The sequence below is a fragment of the Gopherus evgoodei genome, chromosome 2 (genome assembly GCF_007399415.2).
Source record: "Gopherus evgoodei ecotype Sinaloan lineage chromosome 2, rGopEvg1_v1.p, whole genome shotgun sequence".
Lineage (NCBI taxonomy): Eukaryota > Metazoa > Chordata > Testudines > Testudinidae > Gopherus > Gopherus evgoodei.
The window spans coordinates 173,625,355-173,646,808 of NC_044323.1; the positions used below are offsets into that span (position 1 = coordinate 173,625,355).

Here is a 21,454-nt window from a genome sequence, read left to right on the forward strand (position 1 = left end):
AACAGTATGAGCAATGTTCAAGCCATACTCTTTTCGTCACACAACTGTAACCAAAGTTGCTAGTGCAGATGTGCTTTCATGCTTCTAAATTTTCAGATATGTGAATTGTCCAGCAAGATGATTATAAATCTTCATAGTAAGTCCATTACAGATGATTTAGTTCTTCACTTTGGAAAATAATGGCCTCTGTCTTCTGAAACAAAGTACTAAGCCAAAAGAAAAAGAGGAACACGCAGTACTTCTGCACTATCCATCATTACAAAGAATGTACTTTATTTTAGACCCACATTTTCCTCCATGCACCTCTCACCTAGTGGGGACTTGAAGATTCTTTTCCTGCAAACTTACTGCAGGATTGAGCCATGGATTTTAGAGCTCTTTTAACAAAGTTAATGCAAAATCATAATAGAAAAATATTGCTTGACTTCAATGAAGCTTGTACTTCCTACATTGTTATTTTACGTTCACCTTTTATTTTAGGTTGTTATGGCATATTGTGCCCCACACTTAAACACCAGCAGCTTGATAGCTACTATAAGTAAATACGTGTTGACCAGTGGAGACTTTGCTTGTAGATGTGACTTGAGTTAGTGTCTTTTATCCCATTGTAAACTCACTAATCATTTTTGACCCCTTTGCCATGATGCATCTTTTTTAGAATGGTTTTAAAATTGAAAGTCGTGGTTACAAGACACTGATACTTTTCAATTGTTTCTCATTTTTACAAGACTGCTGAAAAATCTGGTCAAATGGAAAGATCAAAGAAGAATGCTAGGCAAAGACAAAATGATTTCAAGGTAAGGTTGGTGTGCAGACTTATTTTCGGATAGGTGGTCCTTCAGATTAAGACACCTGAAGAAGGCTTAATTTTCAAATAATGGTGAGTGTTGACCCTGTAATAATCAGGCCCCTTTAAGCTGTTTTAGATTCGGCTCCCAGAAAACAATAGTCACTTACCCAAAAGGGAGGGGGAAAAAAAAGCCCTGATCCTTGTTCTACAAGAGACTACAATTTAAGTAAAAGGCAGATATCTTGTACTGGCAAGTATGCTCACACATCACCAGCCATTTAAGAACCTACCATCACATCTGAAGCCTCTACAGACAATCATGCTTTGGCTGTGGTGGGCCCTGCATCTTGGAACTCACTTTCTTTATGTCCAACCCCTGAAATCTATTTTATTTTATCCGTCCTTTAAAAAAAAAATCTTAAATCTTTATTTTTCACAGTTGTTTTTTGCAGTGACCCTTATTAGCCTTATGTTTATTCCCTTCCCTGTCCTAATTTGGACCCTGTTGTTTATGTTAAAGTGATTTTTTTGTTTTATATATTGTATTTGTTTTAATTATGTTGTACAGTGCTGTAGTGTTTGTTATGTGGGTGTTTGCTATGTAAGTAAAATTATATTCCTTAATGAAATTTGAAATGTATGCCTGCCATTTCAGACTAGATTATGTGATGAATACATAACTGGTTAAAAATAGTGGTGCAGTTTCTCAGTATTTATTTTTATGATTTTTTTTTATGCTATAACAGAAAATGATTCAGGAGGTGATGCAGTCACTGGCAAAACTGATCCGTGGAGCTTTGCTTCCATTCAGCCTCAGAGAAGGAGAGTTGAGACAGTATGGTGGCTGGGAGATGAAATCTGAACTCTCTGGACAGTGGCTAACACATGTCATCCAGACTGTAAGGTAACTGGGGCTATTGGTCTGTGTGGTATGAGTGTTTAGTATGTATAATATAGTCTAAACTGTGTCTTATTTTTTTATTTTTTTTCTTTTGTGTTCAGCTGAAAGATCATTAATGTTGCAAAGTCAAGGACACAAAAGTTAGGAAATGTCAAAATTAAGGTTGCCTGTGCAAGATTAATTCAACCTACTTGTGCAGATATGCATTATGATATAGTCTGTAATTACATGATCACTTGCTATATTTTTTCCTCGGGACTCTTGTTTCAGTGCACAGGATGGACAGTGCTCTGTAGATGAATCAGGGTTGTGTATGAGGTTGTTACCTATGGGACCTCTTTTTCATTTGTTTTAGAAGTTGCAAGGGGTGTAGTAAATGAGGCAGGAGACTGCAGGAAGAGAAGGGATGTCCTCATAAATAGGAAAGCGGAATGTCATCTTGGAGAATTGGTTTCTGTCCTTGCTTCTCCTTAAATTCTGATGTAATGTTGGGTTAGTCACTTAAACCAGAGTTTTCACAGGTGACCACTGCTTGTATTACTGATTTCTTAGATGGTTAAGTGAACTAACAATGGCTTATAATCAACTAATTAAGTGGTCATGCTGAGCAGACAATAGTAATGGTGTGAACAAAGTCGTTGATAGTTACCAGATGACATTCCAGAGTCACAGAGCAGTGATAGTGGCACACAGAGTGATGAAAGTTTGAAAATTTGTGTCCATCCCCTGCTGATGGCTGCTCTCAGTGCCTGCACTCTGCTCTGAAAGAGGATCAGGAAAGATGATGGCTTTGCAACGCCACAAAGGTCCTGGTTGTTGGTGGAGGGTTATCAAGTGCCCACACTTGGAGCCTGGTTCCTGCTGCTAGCTATTCCCGATCCCTGTGCCCTGCTCAGGATCAGGGAGTATGGCAGTGACTCAATTTGCCTAGTTCTTGCCCAGTGCGGAAACATTAAGGAGATGCAACCAGTATAGTGTCTTTGATAGGCAGCAAGTTTAAAACAAATAAAAGGAAATATTTCTTCACACAGGGCACAATCAACCTTTAGAACTCATTGCCAGGGGATGTTGTGAAGGCCAAAACTATAACTGGGTAAAAAAAGAACTAGATAAATTTATTGACGATAGTAATGCAAAGTATTGCACATTGGGAAACAAATCCCAACTATAAATATAAAATGATGGAGTCTTAATTAGCTGTTATCACTGAAGAAAGAGATCTTGGAGTCATTGTGGATAATTCTCTGAAAACATCCACTCAATGTGCAGCGGCAGTCAATAAAGCAAACCGAATGTTGGGAATCATTAAGAAGGGATAGATGATAAGGCAGAAAATATATTGCCTCTATATTAATCCATATAACACCCACATGTTGAATACTGCGTGCAGATGTGGTCGCTCCATCTCAAAAAAGATATATTGGAATTGGAAAAGGTTCTGAAAAGGGCAACAAAAATTATTAGGGGTATGGAACAGCTGCCATAAGAGGAGAGATTAATAAGACTGGGACTTTTCAGCTTGGAAAAGAGACAACTAAGGGGCAATATGATTGAGGTCTATAAAATCAGGACTGGTGTGGAGAAAGTATATAAGAAAGTGTTATTTACTCCTTCTCATAACATAAGAACTAGGGGCCACCAAATGAAATTAATAGGCAGCAGGTTTAAAACAAAATATTTTTTCACACAACACACAGTCAGCCAGTGGAACTCCTTGCCAAAGGATGTTGTGGAAACCAAGACTACAATAGGGTTCAAAAAAGAACTAGATAAATTAATGGAGGATTGGTCCATCAATGGTTATTAGCCAGGATGGGCAGGGATGGTGTTCCTAGCCTCTGTTTGCCAGAAGTTGGGATTGGGCAACAGGATGGATCATTTGATGATTACCTGTTCTGTTCATTCCCTCTGGAGCACGTGGGATTGGCCACTGTCAGAAGACAGGATACCAGGCTAGATGAAGCTTTGGTCTGACTCAGTATGGCCATTTTTATAGGTCTATCAATGGCTATTAGCGAAAATGGCCATTGTGCAACCCCATGCTCTGGGTGTCCCTGAGCCTCTGACTGCCAAATGCTGGAACTGGAGAACAGGGGGTGGATAATTGATAATTGCCCTGTTCATTCTCTTTGACGCATCTGGTATTGGCCACTGTTGGAAGACAAGATATAAGGCTAGATGGACCATTGGTCTGACCTAGGATGACCATTCTGATGTTCTTAACTCTTCTCCGGTCTTCCTTTGTGTCCCTGCATAAAGATTTGGCACAATTGCAGCACTCCAGTTAAGACTGCAATTGCTGCCGCTTACAAGTATATAGGATGCCACAGTCCTCATAGGGAGAATGATAAGGCATGGCTCCACCCTCTTCCACACCAGTCAGTGGTGCTGGGCTGATGGAAATTAAATGGTGTTGGTTGAGTCTATGCTGCACTGTCTTTAGACGTGGCACAGTAAGTGTGTTCCCTATTGGCACGTCAAACCATTATGCCCCGCTAAGGTGATATACCTTCACATTACCCTTCACTGCAGGCTCTGTTGCTGTTTATTTTATGATCACCCCTAGGAGTGCCGATCATGGACCAAAACACCATTGTGCAACGTGCTGTACAGACATAGAACGAAAGGATGGTCCTTGCCCCAAGAGCCTTCAATCTAAGTATAAAACAAGAGACAACAGATGGATTGTCATAAACAGATAAGAAAAGTTAATAGCACAGAAGTACTTTATATCTCTAACTGTAAAGGGTTAACAAGTTCAGTAAGCCTGGCTGTCACCTGACCCGAGGACCAATCAGAGGGCAGGATACTTTCAAATCTTGAGGGAGGGAAGTTTTGTGCTCTGCTGTTAGTTTTGGTTGTTGTTCACTCTGGGGGCTCAGAGGGAGCAGATGTGCAACCAGGTTTCTCTCCAATCTCTCCGATACAGGCTCTTATAAGTTCAGACTAGTGAGTACTAGGTAGATAAAGCGAATTAGGCTTATGGTTGTTTTCTTTATTTGCAAATGTGTATTTGGTTGGAAGAAGTTCAAATGTGTATTTGGCTGAAAGGAGTTCAAATTGGTATTTTGCTGAAAAGATTTTAATTTGTATTTGTATACTTAGGCTGGAAGGGTGTTCCCAGTGTCTATAGCTGAAAGACCCTGTACCTATTCCATTTTTTTTAAATTTACAAAGATAATTTTTACAGTTTTTTCTTTCTTTAATTAAAAGTTTCTTGTTTAAGAACCTGATTGTTTTTTTATTCTGATGTGAGACCCCAGGGGACGGGGTCTGGATTCATCAGGGAATTGGTGGGGAGAAAGGAGGGAAGGGGGAGAGAGAGGTTAATTTCTCTCTGTGTCAGGATTACTTTCTCTCTCAGGAAGAGTCTGGGAGGGGGAAAGAGAAGGAAGGAGGAGGTGAATTGTCCTCTTTGTTTTGTGATTCAAGGAGTTTGAATCACAATGATCTTCCAAGGTAACGCAGGGAGGGGAAGTCTGGGAGAGGCAACGGTGAGGGAAAGGGTTTACTTTCCTTGTGTTAAGATCCAGAGGTTCTGGGTCTTGGGGGTCCCCAGGCAAGGTTTTGTGGGGACCAGAGTGTACCAGGCACTGGAATTCCTGGTTGGTGGCAGCGCTACAGGTTCTAAGCTGGTAATTGAGCTTAGAGGAATTCATGCTGGTACTCCATCTTTTGGACGCTAAGGTTCAGAGTGGAGATTATACTATGACATGGATACAGACAGATGGAGAATTACAAAGAACCAACAAGACAATATTGGTCATTGTGATATGGAGTGGTATTAGCACACCAGTGGTCTCAACTTTGTCAAGTTTATACAGTAAAACAAAGAATCTCTATATTGATATGGTTTCAGCAAATGAATGAATCAGATAGTAAAACATACCTATGGTATTATGGATGATCACACAGTTTAAAAAGCTTACTGTTCAGGGGACTAATATCCATAAGCAAAAGAAACTCAAGTAACTTTGTGATATTTAGCAGTATTGTCTAGAAAACTGTAGGTTTAAACAAAACCTTCATTTTATTTTCTTCTCTTTCCAGGCTTAGTTATGAGTCCCTTACTGCACTTGAAATACCAAATGATATGCTTCATATCATCCAGGATCTTATTTTAGATCTTCGAGTACATTGTATAATGGTCACCTTACAACACACAGCTGAAGGTAATAAAAAAAAGAAATGTGCAGACCTACATTTATGTGGTTAGGATTTTTTATTTTCTCTTTGGTTAAATCAGACTGCATTCTAGAATAGATTGTGTTCACTTTAGGTACTTGAATCAATAATAAAGTCACCTGTAATTCACAGAGTCACAACATACAAGACCTGTTAGGTTATTTTATCATGTTCCCTGTATTATGAGCCTTTTTTTCCCCCTTTAATATAAGGCAGACACTTTTTTCACTAGGTTACAGTCTTTTTTCCAAACCGAGCAAGCTTTAATTTATTTGTACTTTTTGTCATGACACAGCTATTCTGTGCAGTGAATCAGCATTATTACTACTCTGTTCTGTAATTTTAGCTCAAGCTTGGATATTCTTTTTTAAGTGAGCAATTTTTAAAACTTTACACAATATTTTAGTTGCAATTTTATCAGGGATACTCATTGTTTGTCTCTAGAGTCCTATTTAGCTCTTTGCGGTCATAGATTCATAGATTTTTAAGACCAAAAGGAACCATTAGTTTATCTAGTCTAACCTGTATAATAGGGGTCATAGAATTTCAAAGAGTTATCCCTGTATTTAAGTTCAATAACTTGTTTAACTAAAGCATGTTTTCCAAAAAGAAATCCAGTCTTGATTTGAAGATTTCAAGAGATGGTGCATTTGGCAATATCCTTTGTTAGTTTGTTCCAATAGTTAATCATCCTCACTGTTTTTGAAAAAAAAAAAAAAAAAAAGTGCCATATTTCTAATTTGATTTTGTCTGGCTTTTAACTTCCAGCTTCGGGTTTTTGTTATGCCTTACTCCACTAGATTAAAGAACCCTTTATTAACCAGTGTTTTCTTACTTTTCCATTTCAAGTCTCTTCCTGACCTTTTTTTATACGTTAAACACATTGAGCTCCTTCAGTCTCTCACTGTAAGGTATTTTTTCCAGCCTTCAAATCACTTTTGTGTTCTTTTCTGTACACTCTCCAATTTTTGACATCTTTTTTTAAATCTGGTCACCAGGACTGGATGCATTATTCCTGTATTGGTATCACCAGAGGTAAAATCATTTTCCTGCTCATACTCGCTACTTCCCTGTTTATGCATCTAGCAATCGCATTATCCCTTTTGGCCAGAGCATCACACTGGGAGCTCATGTTCAGTTGTTTCTCCACTAAATCCTTACCAGTTACTGCTTTCCAGGATACAGTCCTACACATTCTACAGGTATGAATTGCATTCTTTGGTCCTAGATGCATAACCTTGCCTTTGGGTTGATTCAAATACATTTGGTTTGAATGGGCCCTGCTTACCAAGCAACCCAGATCACTCTGTAAGACTTCCCTCTCCTTATCAGTATTTACCACTCTGTCAGTCTTTGTCATCTGCAAATTTTATCCGCAATGATTTTATGTTTAATTCCAGATTACTCATAAAATATTGAATAGCGTCAGACCCAAAACTGATCATTGCAGAACCCCACTAGAAATTCCCCTATTCAATGATGATTCCCCTTTGACAACTACTTCAGTTAGCTAGTTCTTAATCCATTTATCATGTGCTTTACTAATATTGATTAGTGCTGATTTTTTAAATGCAAATGTCAGGTGGTGCTAAATCAAATCCCTTATAAAAGTATAAGTATATTAGACACTTATGCAGTTACCTTTATCAACCAAACTTGTCAACTCATAAAAAAATGAAATTTGGTTTGCTTGACAAGATCTGTTTTCCATAAAACCATGTATATTGGCATATTTATAGTTCCATCCTTTAATTCTTTTTTGATTGACTCCCATAAACATTTTTCCTTTATTTTGCCTGCAATTGATTTGAAGCTAGCAAGCCTTATGATTACCTGGGTCATCCCTTTTGTCCTTTTTAAATATTGGCACTCATTCAGTCCTCTGGAATTTTCCCAGTTTTTCAAGATGTATTAAAAATTAACACCAGTGGGCTAGAGATCTCTCTTTCCTGCTTTTTTCTTTCATATGGGGATCATGGTGTCTACTGGTTTGATCAAACTTCATTTATTCTGTGATGGGCAGCATGCTAGACAATGTAATGATTCTCATGCTGACTGATATATGCAGAGCAGTGCAGGGACCATCTGGCAAACAAACTGGAGTGAGCAGGATCTCTTCCTGTTCCTCTAAACAACCTTATTTCTGTTTGTTACTCGCCTTATGCCCCAGTTCAGCAAGGTACTTAAGCCTAACTTTAAGAACATGAGTAATCCTATGTGAGAAGTCAGTTAGGCATGTGCTTCAGTGCTTTACTGAATCTGGACCTCTCTGAGAAGAGCACCAATGATCATATCTGATATTTATACTGCATAATATTTTTCATTTTCAGAATATTTTGCAAATATTAATGATCATTTACGGCCCTTAACTAACTCTTGATTTCTCCTGCTACATTCACATTATTGCCTATATTTGTTAACTCACACTAACTGTCCATTTAGTGCCTCTGAAATCCAACCAGAACACTTCCCTTGTCAAGCCTTCATTGATTACTCTTTCATTTTCTTGTTAAAAAAAAAAAAAAAAGAAAACAGACCCAATCCTATTTATTAGATTTAATGGCTTTAATTTATTTGTTTTTCTAATCACCAGCCTTGTAAACTCAACCTGGGCTCTGAGAGTCAAGCTGGTTTCTTTCCTTCTCATGCATCATCACTGGCAATAGAGGTCATGCAAAATAAATTACGCTAATACCAAATTAAACAGTGAGGGTTGAACAAGTGTAACTGACTGGAAATTAGTAAACAATTATTTTGAAATGCACAAGAAGGAATGTAATCAGCTCCCTCTTTTACAATATGCATTAAAAAGAACTATTTCTATATCATGACAATCATTAAAGAGAGAACATTAACTGCAACTCTTATATTTTCTTGCTTGGATTATACTGTGCCTCGTCTTTGTGTGAATAATTTTTAGTTTATTCATCTTCATGGGCGGAAGTGCTTTTACAGTGCTGCTTAATTTTCAATTCTATAATTTAAAAAAATGAATTTTTTTGAAAGAATGTATCCACATGGTATAGTGGTAATGGAGTTCTCTTCTTATATAAGCTATCTCACAGCACTAAGCTGTACGTTATTTTTTTATTGACTTACAAACAAAATTTCCGCAGTAAATGCAATTTAAACAGCAATCTAATAGTTTAAAAAAATCAGTTTTGAAGAGACTTTTACCTTGTATTGTAGCTCTTACTTTCAGGGATACAGCCTATGATTATTTTGCAACTAGATTTTTGCTGGAATCAGGTTTTGTCAAACTGGAAATGACTGTGGGATGCTTATTGTCGTTCAATGATAAACGTGTTCAGTTTACAAGTAAATGGAAGAGGGATTTTCTAATTGACAGCTTTGTAAACTCAGTCTGGACCCTGAAAGTCAAGCAGTTTCTTTCCTTCTCATGCATCATCACTGGCAACAAAGGTCATGCAAACTAATTTATGCTAATGCCAAATAAGGCAGTGAGGGTTGTACAAGTGTAACTTACTGGAATTTAGTAATCAGTTCTTTTGATGATGAATAAGAAGGAATGTAATTCAGCTATGTGAGTCTTAACACTTGTCCTGATCTCAGCTTAGGTTTTGTACTTGAAGGTTTTTGTTTTTAACTGCATTGAGCCAGGAATAATAAAACATACATACATTTGAATTCCCAAATATAGTGCCTATATTATGGGTACACTGCCATGATATGTCCGCTTTTTTAAAACAGAGGACTGTAACAATTTTTCTTTAACCTCAAGATTTCCAGTAAAAGGTGGGCTTTATTCAACTATTGCCATGCACCATAAATTTTACTTCTGTAGGAGAAAGCAGCAGCAAACTATGTGTGTGTACCACTCTTAGTCATTTGAAAAGTGGCTGAAATCTTTTAAGTATGGCCAGTGTACTTCTATGCCTGTTCATCACACTAAGGTGTCTGCGGTTTTATCTCTTATTAAGTTCAAGGAGTTTTTTAGAATGAAACCTAGCATTTTAACACCTTTTCTTTTTACAGATGTGAAGAGATTAGCTGAAAAAGAAGACTGGGTGGTTGATAATGAAGGTTTAACATCTCTGGTGGGCACCCATCTTTTTGTGCATGACTTGTGTAAATTTCATTTTTCTTTTCGTAAATATTAAAAGTTTTGCAGCATGTTATACATTTACTTATATTTACACATGTGTGCACACGTATTTATAAAAGAATTAAAATATGGTACAAAATAAAGCTAATCAGTTCCCATCTAAAGTGGGTTAGAATTTAGATGGAGGAGAGATTATACTCCTATGTGAATTCTTTCTGCCCTCTGTTTGCTCACTTTCTCAAATATTCATGGTAGTATAAATCCTATCACAAAATCAAAAGCTACTTTTTCTTTTCTTTCACCTTTTCCCTCTTTCAAGAGTTATTTTTCTCCTGGTGGATTTTCTTACATGTATCAGTGAGCATAAGCGCAGTTGAAAGTAGTTCTAAAAACTAAATAAATTTCAGCTTATGGATGGGGTTTTCAAAAGCAGTGTCTTTGGTCCCAGTTCAGCAGAGCCATATGTGAATAAGCTTTATTTGTGTGAGGAGCAATTCACATCAGTGGGACTACTACCACAAGTAAGGACTACTCATGTAAGTAAAGCTTTGCTGGATTCAGTCCTTTAATATGAGTAGAATGTAAAGAAGCACATGGAGAAGAGGCTAGCATGGCTATAAATTGGGAGGGTTGGGAGAGGGGGGGTTAATGTGCCCCCATAAAGTTTTTACTGATCTTCCTTAGTAAGATTGTGTAGAGATTTAAAAAAAGGGGGAGTATTTTTTTAGCTAAGGATGTTCTGCTAACATACAGTTTGTTTTCTCAGGTTGTGACAAGTTCAGTCCACATCACAGTGCTTCATAACTTAGTGGGTTTGTTACCATGGAACCTGGACTGTAGTAGATATAAAAAGTTGCTTTTCTGGTATAATGAGAAATTTAACTGAGAGCCAACTAATTTAGGAGGTTGCTCACAGACAAACAGTAAACGACTTGAAACCATATTAAAATAAATTAGTGAGGTGCTTTCGGGAAAGAAATAGTAATGACTAATGGCTAAAAGATGACAAGCACATTGTAGGCATGACTTAAAAACAATCTGAGAAAGCAGAAATGGCTGTGGGAGGATTAAACGTTGTGTGTATTATATAAGAGAGTACTCGGTAGGCCATGTGTCTGAAGTTGTGCTTGTTTGTTACTATAAATACATTTGAATAAAGTTGAGTAGGAGGGCATGAAGCATTCCAGATATACATATTGTGGGAAAGAGTGTTGTCTGGTTATTAAATATTGAGTACTGGGAGTCATGACTTCTGGGTTTTATTTTCAATTGCAACGTACTCTGGTCATTTCAGTCCAGACCAGAGCCCCATTTCCTTCTTCCATCTAGGTTTGCATACAGGGTCATTCTTTTGTAGAACTAGTAAATCTAAACAAAATCTTATTAGTGCTTCATTACTGTGCTCCAAAGCTATATCTACCCTAGGATTTTTTGCAAAAATTTCCCACCAGTTTAGCTCTGCCAGCAGCAGAAACAGTGGGTGTATTGCTAGTGTATATGAGTCTTTAGGGAGCTGCCACTGTGTTAAGTATGGTGTCATCTAATCCTGCTGAGATCATGACATGGTGCTTAAAATACTGGCAACTGGTGATGCCTTGTCTATGTGAATAATCCCAATTTTACCACTGCTGATGGATCTGAATCAGTTGTCGTAATAGTGGGAAACTTTAGCAAAATTTCTGAGAGTAAACAAGGCCAGAGAGACCCTTTGGAGACAGCTTAAGCTTAAAACTATATGTGTAAAATGCATGCAAGAAAATTAGTTATTAACATCCTTGATATTTATACAGCTGTTAAAACATATATTGGGATATTGTTGTCAGAAACCTACAGCCCTGAGGCCTGTAATGCACAAAGGTTAATGTACAGAGAAGCTTTATTATTTTCTTCTCAGGCAATAAAAATCTACATGAGAACAAAAATAAAAGGAACAGCATTTTACTTTTCCACTGAAAGTATGCCCTTTTTTCTGCCTGTTTAGCTCTTTCTCTGCTGCATGTCTTCAGGAGCTTGTTCTAAAAATGAATAAATAGCATTTAATATAGTGCTTTAGATTTTCAAATTGCTCTACAGACATGAATCAATCCTCATGACACCTATGTGAGGTGGATAATCTTTATCCTAATATCATAGGTTGGGGAAACAGAAGTGAAGTGACTTACCCTAAGCTGCACAAAAGGTAAAGGGCAGAATGAGGAGTTGAACTTAAGTTTCTGGCTCCCATTTTTGAGCCAAATCAACTGGATTGGTGTCCATTTTTCTAGCATGGAGATAATATTTGCACTTTCATGTTCCCCTCTGGAAACACAGTTTTCCCCCTAGTGCCATCAGGTGGTCTCTAACCAGATTGGCACAATATCGAGCAAGAGAGGATGGATAAGGGGAGATTGGCTAACAGGAGTAATGCTACAGATTCGTTTGCATCTAGATTTATACACCTTAAGACCTATGTAGCTTTATTTTTTTGGCATGTTTCCATGCCATTTTTTTTGCAAAGTATCAAAGCAGTTTCTGAATAGACAAGGTTGCCTTACTTCCAGACCAATCCACTCCTACTTGTTCTTGTTGATTTCATGATAGTGAAATCATAATGGTGAATTTGGGATATCCTAGAATGGCCCTATTAAATTTAAATCCTGGTCCTGCTAGTCAATGAGACTTCTACTATTGACTACAATGGGGATAGGATTTTACCCCTAGACTTTTCCTGAGTAGCCATGCGTGCAATCACAAACAAGATATAAGAACTTCACTGCAGGCTTAAGGCGAAGAAACCGTTCAGTGGAAGAACCCCTCATTCAGACACTTGCAAATAAAATTGATCTGTGTAATTATTTTTGTTTGCTTCAGTATGAAAGTACATCATTAAAACAAGGGCTTTCTGTAGTATATGTATCATGAAATTTTCATGAGGCGGGTTCCATTTTGGATCAGTAAAAAATGAGTATCTTCTCTGTTACTGTAAAAAAAGTGTCTATTAATAGTTTGTATAGTATGCATTGCACATTCATTTAGGAACTCAAAAATCTTTTTACTTTCAGCCATCCCAGTTTGAACAATGCATTGTGCATTCCTTGCAGTCACTCAAGAGTGTTCTGGACTGCAAACCTGGAGAAGCCAGTGTAAGTCTTGTTACGTACTTTATTTTCTTTCCTTGTATGTAAATTGTTATTACTTTTAAAAGTAATTACTGTATAAATGTTTTATGTATTATTAGTGTTAGTGGATAATACAGAGATGCTGTTATAAAATGAATTAAGAAATTACTCAAGCTTCACAATATTTTTTCTTCACTTTGACCAAAAAAAGCCCTTGCAATATTGAGGCTGTTTTCAAATTGCACTCATATTACCATTTGTTTGGGAGGGGGCAAAAAGTGAACTGTATTTAAATGCAATTTTTCTGTAATAAAGGCTACGACTGTAGCTTTCAAATGGTAGCAGGTATGCTCTTATGATGTAGGTACCCTGGAGAGCCAGTTACAGATACATATCACATCTAGACTTCATTCGGAACATAACTCAACCCTTTGTTTTCTCTACTCCAGTATGCCACATGATAGTGTTACCCCCATTCATTTACTGCATTGGGGACCTGGTGCCATAAGGTATGAGCAACTTCCATTGACTTCAGGAAGACATGAGAGCATTCTTCAGGAAATGCTCAACATCTCATAGGATTGGGTACTGTTGCTGTTGCTCTCTTCTTCTTTGTCCCATGTATGACAAAGGTATTCTATTCCCCCAATGAGGGTTCCCCAGAAGAACCCAAAAGGGGATATTATTTCACGATTAATCCCTCCCCATGAGTTGATCTTGAGAAGTCCTAAGAGCTTCTGCGATCGCCCTGTTCTCTTTTCAGCTTCACTTGGTTTCCTCCATCCTACATTTTGCTACAAACCTTTTTCTCCAAGTTTCTGTGGCATACAGGACGAAGGAAATCTAACTACTGCTTTCCCTTCCACTCACTTATTCTTTCTCCCACCTTTTTCTAATCACAGTTTCACTTTCATGGTATGGAGAACTGGAATTATCCACAGCTAGGTAGTGTCATGTGCCTATCCATTGTGTTTATACATAGGATTTGTTCTACCAGCCACTCTTCTTTCCCTGGGGAGTCTCACAAGAACAGTGTATACAGAGAAACTAGGTTTGATATTTATAACTCTTCCCTTTCCTCACTTCCTTTGGAAGAAGGTCTTCTGAAGCTATTTCACTGAAGTTATATGGTTGTTTCTTCAGGTTTTCCAACAACAAAAAACACAGGAGGATGTGTGCCAGCTAAGCATTGGTATCATGCAGGTAATTTTAAACTGGAATTGGGGAGCATAAATGAGTGATTAAGGGCTTACTTTGTATCCATTCCTCGCCAAAAAGTAATAAAAGGTGATAAGATGTCAGATACTGTTTAATTCAGATCATCCAGACATAAGTGTTATTTTAACTTCAAATTACAGTAACTCTTAAGGATAATGATGCTTAATGCTTCCTGGGGTTTCTAAGGCCCTAATTCATCAGAGCACCTAAACGCTTCAAACATATACTTGAAGCACTAACTTAACTTCAAGCATTTTCTGGGTTATTAATTATATATTTAAAAGATTAACTTAAAATTTGGTTTCAAAGAGCACCGGTTTCTAATACAAAACTAAGGGCAAGCGCTTGAGCTGGTATAAATTGGCATAGTTCAATTGCAGTCAGTGGAGCTATGCCAGTTTACAGCTGAGGATCTGGCCCTTAGTTTCATATTAGTAACCAGTGCTCTTAGCAACACATTTTTAAGGTAATCTTTTAAATGTATAATAAGCCAGAAATGTTTTTAAGATAGTAAAGCAGCACCCAGCAGTTTTAACAATCGTTTGTATTGTGTTATCAATTAAAATGTCACAAATCAGACCAAAGAAATGATGTGTAGTGGACTTAAGGGATGTTTGCATTGGGGTCTCTGTTTAAGCTCTTTAAAGCCAATAAAGATACGTTCCTTGTAAACCAGTGGACCCTCAGTCCTATGATTTCAACTCTGATTTGGGAGGTGATTTAGCAAGATGATAGATAGTACAAAGAAATAGTACAAATCTTTTTTTCCACAAGAAAACAAAGGCTAACAAGATAATGAAAACATTTGCCGGACTTAATTTAAAATGCTACTGTTTTCAATTATTTGAGGTTGAAGAAAATTGGGGTGTTTGTGATAATTCTGCTTACGTGCTGCAGTTAAAAGTTCAGTTAAGAAAAATTAAAATGTTTTACAGGTTTTGTATCAGTAGTTCAGCTCTGATGGAAAATTCAGAATTTTTTTTAAATTATTTTATAGGTTTTTATAGATTGTCTGGAACAACTGAGCACTAAGCCTGATTGTGATGCAGATACCACACAGTAAGTAAAATAATACAGTTGGAATATTTGAAGTTGCAAATTTCAACAAGGTTTTTCTCACCAATATTCCTGTGGTATTGCTATTAGATAGCTTTTGTGAACAATTTTGGCTTTGACCAATAATGCCATAGAGCCAAGTAGAACATATCTACACCAAAAAAAAATAAAAAATGAAATACAGATTTGAATAAGATAATGAAATATGATGAATATTAAAAAGTTGTTTTCTTAGTAGTTATTGTAATGCTTGATGAAAGCTAGCTTATTCAAAATCCCTCTGCTTGATTCCCAAAGAGAATCCTCTTTCTAAAGGTTGTAACTGTTATAGCAGACTAGCCCATTTTTTATTCTAATGGTAATATCTGTGGCTGGTGGTTTTTGTCACAGCTATAGCTTCCACGCAGTTTATATGAAAGAAGTTGCCACTGTTACTGAATACCCATCTACCAATGGGGAATGGTATTTTCCTTGCTTTTCCCTCTGTCTTTGGCATGTTCCTAATTCTATTAACATATCTACTAAATTGTTGACAATTTTGCTTTTATTCTATCAACGAGATCTGAGGAGTCATAAGAACTTGAATTTCTAAGGCAAGTCAGATATTTACCTGAGTAAAACAGAGAACCAGAAAATATTGCTTGGATTTGCCTGGAATTAAAACTGATTGACTGTATCCTGAAAGACCACGTTTGTTTTTCTCTTTACTTGGTTGACCTTTAGTTGGTATATAAGAGAAGAAAACAGAAACGATTTTATTGCAAATCAAAGAAAGTGCAGAAAGGTGCGACTCCACCTTCCGCCCTCTCCCAACATGATTGCTGGAATGGCAATTCCTGTTCCCAAAGCTCTTGATCAGTTTCTAGGTGATTTAGAAAAGCTCTACAGCTCATTCTGCCTTCTATTCCATGGTATGAGACACTCTGACACAGCACTCCAACTTTTTCTAGAGTCTTTTCAGCTGAAATCAGCACTACAGCCAGTCAGAACATTTTCGACTAAATATTTTTCATCAAAGCCATATTGATTTTGATGAGTTTTTTGACAAGAAGGTCTCTGAGGTCCAGGGTGGGCTAACTCACTCTCGGGGAGAGAGAGCCACACTGAAGACCAAATATTTTTGATTTAAAAAATGGAATTTAAACCCAATTCCATTTTGCAAATAAGTTCGAAAGGTTTGGGGTTTGCTCTGTTTGGAATCTTGTTCCGCATGGTTAAAACCTCGAAAGTTGTTGAGAAATAGAAATGTTGTTCTCCAGCAAGCACACATCATAGCTGATTTGTAAATGCTTAGAGTAAAAAGAATACTCTCCTATTCACATTTTTCAAAATATTTTCAGTCTTTCAGCTGACGTTTCATCTCCTGATTTATTTGGAAGCATTCACGAAGACTCTAGTTTATCTTCCGTAAGTGTGGCGTCTAGTTAAAATGTCCTATTGGGGGTCAAATTAAATGTCGAATAAGGCATTTATCTTTTACTGCTTGTCTTTTGTAACGCATTTGTGTATTCCTAAGTCACTTCTTTGAAAATAATATCAAACTTTACTAACTGCAAGATTATCAGAAAAGCTAATAATATTAATGGTATTTCAAGCTTTAGATTGTTCAGTATTCAGTGTATTTCCTACAGATTCTTACACCTGAATTTTATTTAAAAAAATAAGGGTTGGAGCCAGGTCCTCAATGAGTGTAAACTGGCAAAGCTCTATTGACGTCAATGAAGGTAGCACAAATTTATACCAGTTCAGGATCTGGCCCTTGATGTTTAGTTAAAACTCAAGTGCGAATAACTGTATTCCTAAAACAGATAATTAATTTTCATTTATATATATTTTTCAGAACATAGAGATAAATGTGTAAAAATAATGTAGTTTGCCTTGGTGAGTCATATTCCTTACAGTAGAATGTGTTGTGATGAATGAGAGATTAGAAAAAGTTGCTTTTCCATAAAATTCCTAATGTTGCATTTTTTTTGTGCAAGTTCCACTCCCAGTTATTTGGACTAATGCATTCCCATAGAGTACATGCCGCCAGCACAAGGGCTGTCAAAACACATAAAGTTATGCCCCTCAAAGAATGAATTTGAAGTTTTTATTATGTTTGTAATAATCTATTTCCTGCAGAATTTAGAAACTTTTAAGGGCCCAACCTATATCCTTTACTTTCATGAATAATCTAACTGCAATTAGTAAGCAAAGACTTGTAGGATTAAACGCAGAGTTCTAAATTCTGAAATTTAATAATAATTTAGTACTTATATCATTTTAATTCTCCAAGTACTGTGTGAACATTAATTAACTGCTATCAAACTGTTTCATTTTCCTGTGTTATTGAAGTCCATGTGACGTTCTGAGGGTTTTTTCCCTCCCAAACAAATGGTTCAGGGCTTTTTTAGCCAAAAAAAATCATTGCCAGTAACCCAATATCTTTGACCAGCCATATGGCTTATACAATGGAAAAATAAATTTGGTTAAGAATTATTTTGAAGCTTCAGATGAGATATTAATAAACAAAAGTAGGAAAGAGTATTAATTTCTATATTTGGCAGTTAAGAGTTTTAATCTGTAGATTTCAAAACACAAGTATCAGTAAGAATTATTATCCCCCATTTACAAATGGAGTAGCTGAGGCACAGAGAGTATTAAGTGACTGGCTAGGATTTTTCATTGTTTTTTGACATTTTGTGTTTAATATTGTACATACAAATAATGATAAATTAATCAAAGTAATAGGCAGGTTAATGGGCACACATTTATTACACTAGTCATTGTAGTTCATTACTGGTTGATAAGACTGCTGGGAATTTATCAGGAATTGCAAATCTCATTCTTAATAAGATATTGACTTCTTTCACACCTCACTATGGTAATTTATCCTCAGAAAGTTTTCATTTTTTAAGCACTTTGCAAATGATGGTCCTGAACTCTCTTCTGAGGTAGGAAAGTAGTTTTCAGGTAGGGAAACTGAGGAAATTAAGTGACCTGCACACAGTTGCACAAAAAGTGACCACCAACACTGAGTTTATAATTTGGAAGTTCCTATCTCCCAATTACCTCCTGAGGAAAAACTAGACCTTGCCTCTCTCCCAGGTATCATATCGTTGCACAGTCTCAAGGACCAAGAGTCCTGATATAACATAATTCAATATCTGTTTTGAACCATATTTGATTTTTAAAACAAAATAATTGGAGAGCAGAGATGACTTACAGTGTTTCAAATTATATGCAGAAATGATTGAGTTCTATCAGTCTTTTATTTAGTTTAATTTGGAGGATGGGAATGCATTTGTTTAATATCTGTTTTGCTTCCTTTGCTCGAACGTTAAAACTGAATTCTTCAGGCAGTTTCATATGAAAGTGAAGATTTTGGTTTTATTTTATGGTGGTCATCATTTTTAACAGGTTACTAGAAAAAAAACAGTAAAATGCAGAAACCGCTTCTTGGAAAGCTGTTTGTGGCTTACTTTTTGGAATGGGATCTGAATCACAGATCTATATTACTCACAATTATTCCAGTGAATACTTTCAGACATCAGAGCCCATAAGAAAAAGTGCTCATATTGAATCATTGCATCCACTGTTAACCAGTTCTTAGGATTTTGTTTACAAAACTATTTGTTACTACGTTTTATTTATCAGCATGCTCATCATATGACTGTTGTCATTCAAGTCAACAAAACATTTTCCATGATCAAAATGTATATAAACATAATAATAAATATTATTATAATGCAAAGTTATCCTAGATATTTCCTAATTACTGTTCATTTTTCTTCCTTAAAATGTCTCTTGATTTAGGAGAAAAAACTTTTAATTGTACTCAGTAATTGCTGCTACCTGGAACGTCATACTTTCATAAATGTAGCTGAACACTTTGAGAAACATAGCTTCCAAGGAGTTGAAAAAATAACTCAAGTAAGCAATAATATTAAAATGAAATTGCTACAGATGTATCATTACTTTGGATGGAAAGATTTTTTTTCCTTTTCACAGGTATTAAATTACGTATTTGTACAATCACCATGCATAAATATTACTTGACCCTCCTACAAGTGAGTGTGATTTTAAGCATCAGTTTAAAAAAAATAATAATAATAATATGTCTGTGTGTTTTTATGTGGTTTAAATAAATAGTGTAGCAAAGTGGGCACTTGTTAGACTTGTATGTTCATAGGCAATGTTTATCTGATTTCTAAGTAAAGCTTTTTAATGTCACTGTGTTTTCTTGATGCAAAGAATAAAAAGATCATAATCTCAAAATATATTTGATAGATTAAATAATCTAGTAATCTCTACCACTTGACAGCTCTTGTTCATAAACTAGATCAGGGATTTTTTTTTTTTTTCAAAGAACGAAAATGTCAAGGTGGGCGGCTAAAGATGTCTCATTTTCCTGCCTTTTTGTAATGATTAATCATTTTTTATGAGAAATGTTATGACTTAGAATCTTTATGGCCATCTAGTTGGTTTATTTCCAGAAATGTTTGTTGTTTGAAAGTAAAATGTTATCTCTTCCAGTACAGAGTATTTCTCTACAAACTGATGCTTCTACTACACAATGAACTCTCATGGCCATCCCAGTGAACGTGTTGAACTTTTGTGGCTGGAATAATTTTGAATATCATTCAAATGGGGTTTGAAATTATTTGCATTGTTAGTATAGTATACAAAATTGCTCTCGATTTCTCCCTTCACACTCAACTATCCTGAAATGCTTAATAAAGTGCTGAGTTAGGTACTGGTAGTGGGGTGACTATATAGGCAAATGAGGTGCCCATTATATATTCAGCAGTTGATCTTGAACAGCCACATCAAAGTATTGTTCTTAAAATCTGGTATTTTTATAAAGAACAAAATTCAAACATTGAAGTCACTGAACAATTTAAAATCTATATTAACCCTTTAATGACCATGGACAATGCAGTACTGTAGATACAGTACATATATACAGTACTAGATGGTATATATAGTACCAGATGGTATTCACCTAATAGTTTTGAAGGAAATGAAATTGCAGAACTAATAACTGTGGTATGTAACTCATTGCTTAAATCAGCCTCTGTGCCAGGTGACTGGAAGATAGATAATGAAACACTGATATTTTAAAAAGGCTCTAGAAGTGATCCTGGCAATTACAGACCGGTAAGTGTAACTTCAGTACCATGCAAACTGGCTAAAATTATAATAAAGAACAGACTTATCAGACACAATGATGAACACGATATGATTGGGAAGAGTCAAGACGACTTTTGAAAAGGGAAATCCTGCCTCGCCAATCTATTAGAAGGGTGTCAACAACACCAGAGGGTCTTAAGTAAAGTAAGCAGTTGTGATAATAAGAGAGGTCCTCTTATGGATCAGTAACTGGTTAAAAGATTGAAGAAAAAGGTTAGGATTAAATGATGAGTTTTCACAATGGAAAGAGGTAAATATTGGGGTTCCCTGATGATCTGTGCTGTTCAACGTATTCATAAATGATCTCAAAAAAGGGGTAAACATAGAGGTAACAAAGTTGCAGACAGTATAAAATTACTGAAGACAGTTAGCTCCAAAGGTGACTGTGAAGATTTTCACAAAATTGGGTCACTGGGCAACAATATGGCAGATGAAGTTTAATGTTGATAAGTGCAAAGTAATTCACACTGGAAAAAATAATCTCAGCTATTCATATAAAATTATGGGCTCTAAATTAGCTGTTACCATTCAAGAAAGAGTTCTTAGAATCATCATGGATAGGTACCTGAAAACACCAGGTTGATGTGCAGCAGGAGTCAAAAAAGCTAACAGTATTAGGAAAGTGATAAATAATACGAGAGAAAATATCACACCACCACTATATAACTCCATTGTACACTCACAGCTTGAATACTGCGTGCAGTTCCAGTTGTCTCATCTCAAAAAAGATGTTAGAATTGGAAAAGGTATAGAGAAGGGCAACAAAAATGATTAGGGATATGGAACAGCTTCCATATGAGGAGAGATCAAAAAAGATTACTTTAGAATAGAGATGACTGAAGAGGGGGGCTTGTGATGAGATCTATGAAATCATGAATGGTGTGGAAAAGTCAATAGAGAAGTGTAATTTACCCCTTCTCAGCACAAGAACCAGAAGTAACTTGATGAAATTATTAGGCAGTAGG

At 36.3% G+C, this 21,454-nt stretch overlaps 1 protein-coding gene across 7 annotated transcripts in view; it reads left to right on the forward strand.

The window, feature by feature from the left end:
* Positions 1 to 21,454, forward strand: part of EXOC2 (exocyst complex component 2) — a 194,434-nt gene that overhangs the window by 122,490 nt on the left and 50,490 nt on the right. For all 7 annotated transcript variants that reach the window (XM_030552298.1, XM_030552297.1, XM_030552295.1 and 4 more), the window contains 9 exons: positions 729 to 797; positions 1,537 to 1,694; positions 5,742 to 5,863; positions 9,873 to 9,934; positions 12,984 to 13,064; positions 14,184 to 14,243; positions 15,256 to 15,317; positions 16,655 to 16,721; positions 19,113 to 19,229. In XM_030552298.1, the coding sequence (XP_030408158.1) occupies positions 729 to 797; positions 1,537 to 1,694; positions 5,742 to 5,863; positions 9,873 to 9,934; positions 12,984 to 13,064; positions 14,184 to 14,243; positions 15,256 to 15,317; positions 16,655 to 16,721; positions 19,113 to 19,229 (798 nt within the window). The remainder of the gene's footprint in view (positions 1 to 728; positions 798 to 1,536; positions 1,695 to 5,741; positions 5,864 to 9,872; positions 9,935 to 12,983; positions 13,065 to 14,183; positions 14,244 to 15,255; positions 15,318 to 16,654; positions 16,722 to 19,112; positions 19,230 to 21,454) is intronic.